General features: G+C 43.9%; 1 protein-coding gene across 1 annotated transcript; it reads right to left on the bottom strand.

The window, feature by feature from the left end:
- Window positions 1–526: 526 nt before the first annotated feature.
- On the bottom strand, window positions 527–802 carry LOC111727639 (40S ribosomal protein S26-like). The gene has a single exon (XM_023517634.1). The coding sequence runs from the start codon at window positions 800–802 to the stop codon at window positions 527–529; it is 276 nt and encodes a 91-aa protein (XP_023373402.1).
- Between the last annotated feature and the right edge of the window lie 8,816 nt (window positions 803–9,618).

Raw genomic sequence — 9,618 nt, forward strand, 5'->3', positions numbered from 1 at the left:
TTTTCCTTCTACTTCTTCTTCTTTTTTTTTTTCCAGGTAGAGTCTCAGTAGGCACTCAGGTGGAGTGCCATGTCATCACAGCTCACAGCAACCTCCAACTCTTGGGCTTAAGCGATTCTCTCACCTCAGCTTCCCAAGTAGCTGGGACTACAAGTGCCCACCACAATGCCCCGCTATTTTTAGAGAAGAGGCCTTGCTCTGGCTCAGGCTGGTCTCACACCTGTGAGCTCAGGCAATCCACCTGCCTTGGCCTCCCAAGTGCTGGGATTATAGGTGTGAGTCACCGTGCCCAGCCGGAGTTCACTAAGATCTTTTTTTTTTAAGCATAATTTCCATTTTATTTTTTCCTAGAGGATAAGCATTCTCAAAATACCTATCAAGAACTCAACTCCTGGGCAGTGCCTGTAGCTCAAAGGAGTAGGGCACTGGCCCCACATGCTGGAGGTGGTGGGTTGAAACCCAGCTCCGGCCAAAAACTGCAAAAAACCCCAAAAAACTCAACTCCTTACATAGGCTTTGGTGGAGGTCATGGGGCAGCACCCACAGGTCTAAATTGGGGTGGAGGTGGTGGGTCCATGTGGGCTTCCCGAGAATGACTCCTGATTACCTCGCTGTGAATAGCACAACTCTCACAGTAATGTAGCTTCACATAGAGCTTGGGAAGCACATAGGCATCGAAGACACTTGCTTCAGAAATGTCCCTCACAGTTGTGGCCTCCGCTATGTTCCGAATGATGAACTTCTTTATAGCTTTGTCTCTGGGCACACATCGGGTGCAGTTCATGTAGCAAATAGGTTGCATATGGCCATGACCCTTTTGGGCACGACCATTGTTCCTTCTTGTTTATGATCTTTGAAGTGAGGATGCGAAAGGACTAAAATTTTTAACATTTTTCAATTTATATCTGAATGAGAGTCATCATTTTACCTTAAAAAAAAAACATTTCTTTTTTTTTTAATTTAGAGAATAGGCTCAGCGCCGGTGCTCAGTGGCGAGAGAGCTAGTCACATATACCAGGGCTGGTGGGTTTGAACCTGGCCAGGACCTGCTAAACAACAATGACTGTGGCAGTAGCCTATAGTACCAGCTACTTAGGAGGCTGAGGCAAGAGTTTGAGGTTGCTGTGAGCTGTGACGCCAGAGCACTCTACCAAGGGTGACATAGTGATACTCTGTCTCAAAAAAAAAAAAAAAGGAAATTTTTTCCTTCTACACTTGTTAAATACTCCTACAATGACTTTCTTTCACCTTTTTTTTTTGAGACAGAGCCTCAAGCTGTCCCCCTGGATAGAGTGCTGTGGCATCACAGCTCACAGCAACCTCCAACTTCTGGGCTCAAGCAAGTCTCCTGCCTCAGCCTCCCAAGTAGCTGGGACCACAGGCATCCGCCACAACACCCAGCTATTTTTTGGTTGCAGCCATCATTGTTGTTTGGTGGGCCTGGGCTGGTATTCGAACCCACCACCTTAGGTGTACGTGGTGGGCGCCTTAGCCACGTGAGCCAAAGGTGCCGAGACTACTTTCTTTCACATTATTGAAAGGATAAGGATACTCATTCATTGACCCTCATTGCTCTTTTAATTCTCTTTCTTATTTTCCCTCTTAATCTCTACTAAATTTTGTGGTCTACAATTTCTCTCTCTTGCCAATAAACTCCATTGTTCTTCAACTTTTTTCGGGGGCGTAGGGGGAGAAAATCTCACTCCTTTGCCCTGGGTAGAGTGCTGAGATGTGGTATCATAGCTCACTGCAGCCTCAGTGGCTCAAGCAATCTTCTTGCCTTAGCCTCCCGAGTGGCTGGGACTATAGGTGCCCACCACAACACCCAGCTAATTTTTCTATTTTTTAGTGGAAATAGACTCTTGCTCCTGCTCAGGCTGGTCTCAAACTCTTAAGCTCAGGCAATCCACCTGCCTCACCTCCGAGAGTGCTAGTCAATTTTTTAAAATTTCATCCACCTGGAAATCCTCTAAACTCTAATGAACCTAATTATCCGCTTTCTATATGGCAGAAGTGGGTAGTTTGTGCACTGCTCTAAAAATCTATACAATAGGGCAGACTGGTACCCAAGAACCTCCAACTGAGCTCTCAACATCACCCAACCTTGGTCATCTCAACTGCCCTAGTTTCTACCTTTTATTCAAGCCTTTCCGTTCTCTTTGACTTTGTGCTGCATCTAGTGAATGGAGGCTAGAGTGCCCTGGTGTCAGCCTACCTCACAGCAACCTCAAGCTCCTGGGTCCAAATAATCCTCTCATCTCAGCCTCCCAAGTAGCTTCAACTGCAGGTGCCCACCACAATGCCTGGCTAATTTTTCTATTTTTACTAGAGATGGGGTCCTACTCTTGCTCAGTCTGGTCTCCAACTACTGAGTTCAAGGGCTCCTTCTGCCTTGGCCTCTCAGAATGCTAAGATTACAGGTGTGTGAGAGGTCAAGGACAAAAAACAGAAGATTATTCTGAAACGTGAATGAAAGGAAATCAGAGTTCAGGTTCTGTGTGGGCAACGTAGCCTTTACACCCAGGTGTAAGAGAGTTGAGTCTGAAAAAGGAGTCAGGACATGGTTTAAGGTGGATGGGAATTTAAAGGGTTAGAGTAGGAGGGATTGGTATATTCTCTCTTTCCTGGATGGGATGGTTCTACTTGGGCAGGTCCCTACATTTGACTCTATTAGTGTGAGCCCTTTGTGCCAGCTTCTGTCATTAACTCTGATTCACCTCTCCTTACACCACACTCTCAGTAGATGACCTTGTTCTTCTTTACAGAAAAAATAGAAACTATCCCTTGGCAGTTCCCATGTTCTTACTACCTCACCTTTACCTGCACCATCCTGTCTTCCTTCCCTCCTGTTTTAATACAGAACCTGTCCTTCCTCCTATCTGGGGCCAATTATTTTCCTATCTTTGGATTCTGTCTGCCTGCCTTCTCAGAACTCTACCTTGTAGACTTCAGTCATATCTCAATATTTATAAGGCATTGGTTCCAGGACCCCTCTTGAATACCAAAATCCATAGATGATCAAGTCCCTTATATAACACGGTGTAGTATTTGCATATAATTTACATATATCTTACCATATGCTTTAAATAATTTTTAGATTACAAATGCCTAGCACAGGACAGTGCCTGTGGCTCAAGGAGTAGGGCACCAGCCCCATATAACTAGGGGTGGTGGGTTCAAGCCCGGCCCTGGCCAAACTGCAAAGAAAAAAAAAATGCCTAGTAGAATAGAAATGCTGTGTAACTAGCTGTTATATTCTATTGATTAGAGAATAATGACAAGAAAAAAACTCTGTACATGTTCACTACAGATGCAACAATCCTTTTCATTCTTTCAACTATTTTTGATCAGTGTTGATTGAATCTATGTATCTGATACCCATGGACCAACGGTATACAGCTTGATTTCATCTATGTATTTCCAATTTTTCTCTCTCAATGAGGTCCTTCTCAATGATTTTTAAATGTTCTCATTTTTGTCTATTAAACAAAACAAACTCCTTCCTGGATCCTACATCCCATTCCATTTCCTTTCCTTCTACTCACTGTGCAGCCAGTCCCTTTTGGGGTCCTGATCTATCATACCCTTGAAAAAGCTCTGGCTGAAAACACTGCTTTCTCACTAGTGAGAGCTGGGTGTCAACAAATCCAATATTTTTCAGTCTTCTTATTAACTTTTCAGCAACAAAGGACACGATCGACTATTCCCTCCTCCTTGAAATGCTCATTTGGCTCAGCTAAAGTGACACAATGCTCTCCTAATTTTTTTTTTTTTTGAGAAAGAGTCTCTGTCACCCTGAGTTGAGTGTCATAGTGTCATAGCTCACGGCAACCTCAAATTCTTGGGCTCAAGCAATCCTGCCTCAGCTTCCCAAGTAGCTAGGACTACAGGCATCTGCCACATCACACAGCTAATATTGGGGCAAGATGGGGGTCTTGCTCTTGCTCAGGCTGATCTTAAACTCCTGAGCTCAAGCAATCCACCTGCCTCGGCCTCCCAAAGTGCTAGGAGCACAAATGTGAGCCACCACACCCGGCTCTCTTAATTTTTTTCTTTCACTTCTGGCCACTCTTTCTGATCCTGTTTCTTCTTCTGCCCAAAGTCAAGCCTTGGCATCCCTCAAAGCTCAGTCCCAGGCACTTCTTTCTTACCTGATACTTCCCCAGGATAGTTTTCATCTATTCTCGAGATTTCACCAACTATTCCCTTATTGATGACTATAGTCTCAGTCATGCATCTGGGCTCTCGTCATTTGTGAACTCTTTTTGGAAGTCTCAGGGACACCTCAAATTCAATGTGTACATAACTGAACTTAGGGTTTCCCCTCTGAAAACTGGGCCTTTTCCTAGAGTCTTAGCTGAGTGAATGGTTACTGGTCAGAAACACAAGTGTTTCCCTGTCCTCATTCCCCATCCTCTCTAAACCATCAACAAATTTTAAATTTTATTTTATTTTTTTTTAACAAATTTTAAATGTATCTGCTCTCTGCTGGATGTGGTGGCCCATTCCTATAATCAGCACTCTGAGAGGCTGAGGCAGGTGGACTGCCTGAGCTCAGGAGTTTGAGACCAGCCTGAGCAAGAGGAGATCCTGTCTCTACTAAAAATAGAAAAACTAGGCTCGGCACCTGTGGCTTAAGTGGCTAAGGTGCCAGCCACATAAACCTAAGGTGGCAGGTTCGAATCCAGCCCGGGGCCGCCAAAACAACAATGACGGCTGCAGCCAAAAAATAGCTGGGTGTTGTGGCAGGCGCCTATGGTCCCAGCTACTTGGGAGGCTGAGGCAGGAGACATGCTTGAGCCCAGGAGTTGTAGGTTGCTGTGAGCTATGATGCGACAGCACTCTACCCAGGGGGATAGCTTGAGGCTCTGTCTCAAAAAAAAAAAAAAAAGAAGAAAAGAAAAACTAGTCAGGTATGGTGGCAGGTGCCTGTAGTTCCAGTTACTGGTGAGGCTGAGACAAAAAGAACACTTGAGCCCAAGAGTTTGAGGTTGTTCATGACCCCAGGGCACTCTGCCCAGGGTGACAGAGTAAGACTCTGTTTCAAATAATAATAATAATAATAATAATGATAATTAAATAATAGCTGGGTGTGTGGCAGATTCCTGTAGTCCCAGCTACTTGGGAGGCAAGAGAATCACTTAAGCCCAAGAGTTTGAGGTTGCCATGAGCTATAAAACCACAGCACTCTACCCAGGATGACATAGTGAGGCTCTGTCATAAATAAATATATATTTTAAAAATACATATATCTCTCTACTCTCCAAACCCACCATCACTAGCCTTAAACAAGCTGCCATTTTCCTCTTCTCTGTACTATGGCACAAGGTTCCTAATCATCTACTCAAATTTGTTTCCAGTCCTCTCAATTCTTTGTTTTAGTAGTAGCCAAAAGAATATTATGAAATGTATATCTGTCTCTGGAAAGCTCCCTGTGACTCATAGGTTTAAAATGTTTACTATGGCCAGCCCCCTACAGAATGTAGCATCTAACTGCACCCTCATCTGTCGCCATGCTCCCCTTCCCATGTGCTTCTGCTACAGTGGCCTTCTTTTAGGTCTCTTTCTCGGAACTGTTACTTTGCTTGGGCCAACCCCACTCAACCACTCACTTTTCCTTATTCACACCTAATGTTCCTTCAGGTCTTAGCTCTCCTTTTTGTCTGTAATGTCTCCCACCTTAATCACTATCATCATTATCACATAAAAGCTAATGCTCAGACCTATAAGTCAAGCATTGACCTTAGGGGCTACCAGTGAGAATTTATTATTTATTTATTTATTATTATTATTTTTTTGAGACGGAGCCTCAAGCTATCCCCCTGGGTAGAGTGCCATGGCATCACGCTCACAGCAACCTCCAACTCCTGGGCTCAAGCGAGTCTCCTGCCTCAGCCTCCCAAGTAGCTGGGACTACAGGCACCCGCCACAACGCCTGGCCTTTTTTTTTTTTTTGGTTGCAGCCATCATTGTTGTTTGGCAGGCCCGGGCTGGGGATTTGAACCCGGCACCTTAGGTGTATGTGGCTGGCGCCTTAGCCACTTGAGCCACACGCGCCGAGCTGAGAATTCATTTATTTATCAGAACAACCCCGTTGTTCTGTGTAGAAACTGAGAGATCATCTATGTTTATGTACCACTATAGTTATTTTCTTTCCTCATCTGCAAAATGGAATAAAAAAATTTTTTTTATAGATTTCTCTATAGTTTCTTTCTTTTCTTTTTTAGAGACAGAGTCTCACTATGTCCCCCTCAGTAGAGTGCGACGGTGTCACAGCTCACAGCCAGCTCTTGGGCTTAGGCAATTCTCTTGCCTCAGTCTCTGGAGTAGGTGGGACTACAGGTGCCCGCCACAACACCCGGCTATTTTTTTGTTGCAGTTTGACCAGAGCTGAGTTCAAACCCACCACCCTCGGTATATGGGGCCAGCACCCTACTCACTGAGCCACAGGCGCTGCCCTTCTTTTCTTTTTCTTTTTTTGAGACAGTCTCAATCTATTGCCCTCGGTAGAGTGCTGTAACATCATAGTTCACAGAAACCTCAAACTCTTTGGCTCAAGTGATTCTTTTGCCTCAGCCTCCCAAACAGTTGGAACTACAGGCGCCTGCCACAATGCCTGGCTATATTTTAGAGACCGGGGTCTTGCTCTGGCTGAGGCTGGTCTCAAACCTGTGAGCTCAGGCAATCTGCACGCCTTGGTCTCCCAAGTGCTGGGACTTTTTTGTTTTTGTTTTTGTTTTCAGACAGAGTCTCACTCAGTCATCCTTGGTAGAGTGCAGTGATGTCATCATAGCTTACAGCAACCTCAATCTCTTGGGTCTAAGAGATCCTCTTGCCTCAGCCTCCCCAGTAGCCACCACTCAGCCCAGCTAGTTTTTATTTTTCTATTTTTAGTAGAGATAGGGTCTCATTTTTGCTCAGGCTGTTCTTGAACTCCTGAGCTCAAGCCTCCCAGAGAGCTAGGGTTATAGGCCTGAGTCACTGCACTTGACCACTCTCCATGGTTTCTTTTTTCTTTTTTTTTTTTTAGTCAGAGTCATACTCATTAGCCCTGGGGTTGAGTGCAATGGCTCACAGCAACCTCAAACTCCTGGGCTCAAGGGATTCTCTTGCCTCAGCCTCCTGGTATCTGGGACTATAGGCACCTGCCATGATACCCTACTAGTTTTTCTATTTTTTAGTAGAGATAAGGTCTCACTCTTGCTTAGTCTGGTGTCTTTGACCTGCCTGGCTTCTTTTTTTTTCCTTTCTTTTTCTTTCCTTTCCTTTTTTTTTTTTTTTTTTTGTGAAACATAGTCTTACTTTGTAGCCTCTGGTAGAGTACTATGGAGTTGTAGCTCGCAGCAACCTCAAACTCTCAGGCTCAAGCCATTCTCTTGCCTCAGCTTCCTGAGTAGCTGAGACTACAGGCATCTGCCACAACGCCCAGCTATTTTTTTTTTTTTAGAGATGGAGTCTCCCTCTGGCTCAGGCTGGTCTCAAACCCATGAACTCAGGAGATCTGCCCACCTCGGCCCTCAGAATGCTGGGATTATAGGTGTGAGCCACTGTGCCCAGCCAACCTCCATGGTTTCTTAATCTGTAGTTTGATACCCATAACACAGTGGTTATGGTGCCAGCCACATACACTGAGGGTGGTGGGTTCAAACCTGGCCTGGGCCAGCTAAAAAGAACAATGACAACTACAAGAAAAAATAGCTGGGTATTGTGGCAGGTACCTGTACTCCCATCTTCTTGGGAAGCTGAGGCAAAAGAATCGCTTAAGCCCAAGAGTTTGAGGTTGTTGTGAGCTGTGATGCCACGACACTCTACCAAAGGCAACATAGTGAGACTCTGTCTCAACAAATAATAAAAAAAAAGTTAACATCTGTAAGGGACATGGAACAATGCCAGCCATATAAATATGCTATAAATATTAGCAATGGTTGGTGTTATTATAATCTTATATTTACTTGTGTGATTCTTTGATTAAAGTCTATCACTAGGCCGAGCCTGGTGGCTTACACCTGTAATCCTAGCAGAAATACACTATAAATATTAGCAATGGTTGGTGTTATTGTAATCTTGTGTGAGTCTTTTTTTTTTTTTTTTAGGACTATTTTCTGTTCTCAGACCTCTGGCCAATTGTGAGGCACTTCCCCAAGACCACCTGCCTGCAGGACAGGAAAAGCAGCTACTTGTGTGAGTGTTTGATTAAAGTCTAATCATTACAGGTGGTGGCTCATACCTGTAATCCTAGCACAAGTACCCTATAAATATTAGCAATGGTTGGTGTTATTATAATCTTAAATTTGCTTGTGTGAGTCTATGATTAAAGTCTGTCACTAGGCGAAGCCTGGTGGCTCACACCTGTAATCCTAGCACCCTGGGAGGATGAGGCAGGTGGATTGCCTGAGCTCAAGTTTAAGACCACCCTGAGCAAGAGACCCAGTCTCTAAATATAGCCGGGTGTTGTGGCGGGCTCCTGTAGTCCTAGTTACTTGGGAGGCTGAAGCAAGAAAATTGCTTGAACCCAAGTGTTTGAGGTCGTTGTGAGCTGTGATGCCACGGCACTCTACTGAGGGTGGGAGATAAAATGTGAGACTCTGTCTCAAAAAAAAAAGTCTGTCACTGTCCTGTAAACACCATTAACATTGGTTAAAGTTTCCTTTTTTGCTATTTAATCTTTGTGTCTACCTAATGCAGATGCATATAGTATGTGTTCAATAAACATTTTGTTAAGGAATGATTACATCTATGGTATCATTTGAAATATATTCAATCTTTGTTTCCATCACAAAACTTTCTAATCCTTGAAAATTCATGAATGATAGGTGTGTCTTCTCTTATTCTAAATGAGTTCCTTTTCAACATACCTGATTTTATGTGAACGAGGACTTTAGAATGAATTTAGAGGACTCAGCAAGGGGCCAGTCAATAGAAAAATCAAGTGATTTAGAAAATTTTGACTATCAGCCCCACCCAACTACTTCTAGGAATTTGGGGGGAAGCTGGAGATTAACCTCTGTACATACTGTTGGTGGGTTTTTTTTTTTTTTTGAGATAGAATCTGACTGTGTTGTCCTCAGGAGGGTGTTGTGGTGTCATAGCTCACAGTAACCTCAAACTGGTTGTAGTTGTCGTTGTTGTTTGGCAGGCCTGGGCTGGATTCAAATCCACCAGCTTCGGTGTGTGTGGCTGGAGCCTAGCCACTGAGCTACAGGCGCTGAGCTGGGGGCTCCCTGTTTTTGAATGTGTGAATTGAATATACCAAGCACAGGAATAGCGAGATGGGAAACTGAACTTGCAATGAATGGATTCCATTGGAATGAAATGCAGATACCTCAAACTCACACATTCAAAACAAAAATCATTCCTTTCCCTTCCAAAATTCTGCCTACTTCCTATGTTCATTCATGTATATAGCAAAGACATCCATCTTTGAATAGAATGCTCTTGCTCTGAGCTTACAGCAGAGGAGACTATCATATAATCACAAAAATAAATGATTAATTACACATTATGATATTCTTATTATATTGAGACAGTCTTATTATGTGGCCCTCAGTAGAGTGCTATGGCGTCACAGCTCATAGCAACCTCAAATTCTTGGGCTTAAGAGATTCTCTTGCCTCAGCC

Source organism: Otolemur garnettii, unplaced genomic scaffold (assembly GCF_000181295.1).
Source record: "Otolemur garnettii isolate 467f Iridium unplaced genomic scaffold, OtoGar3 scaffold00115, whole genome shotgun sequence".
Classification (NCBI taxonomy): domain Eukaryota; kingdom Metazoa; phylum Chordata; class Mammalia; order Primates; family Galagidae; genus Otolemur; species Otolemur garnettii.

Coding starts and splice junctions, on each gene's coding strand:
- LOC111727639 (XM_023517634.1), bottom strand. CDS start 802: ATGCAACCTATTTGCTACATGAACTGCACCCGATGTGTGCCCAGAGAC.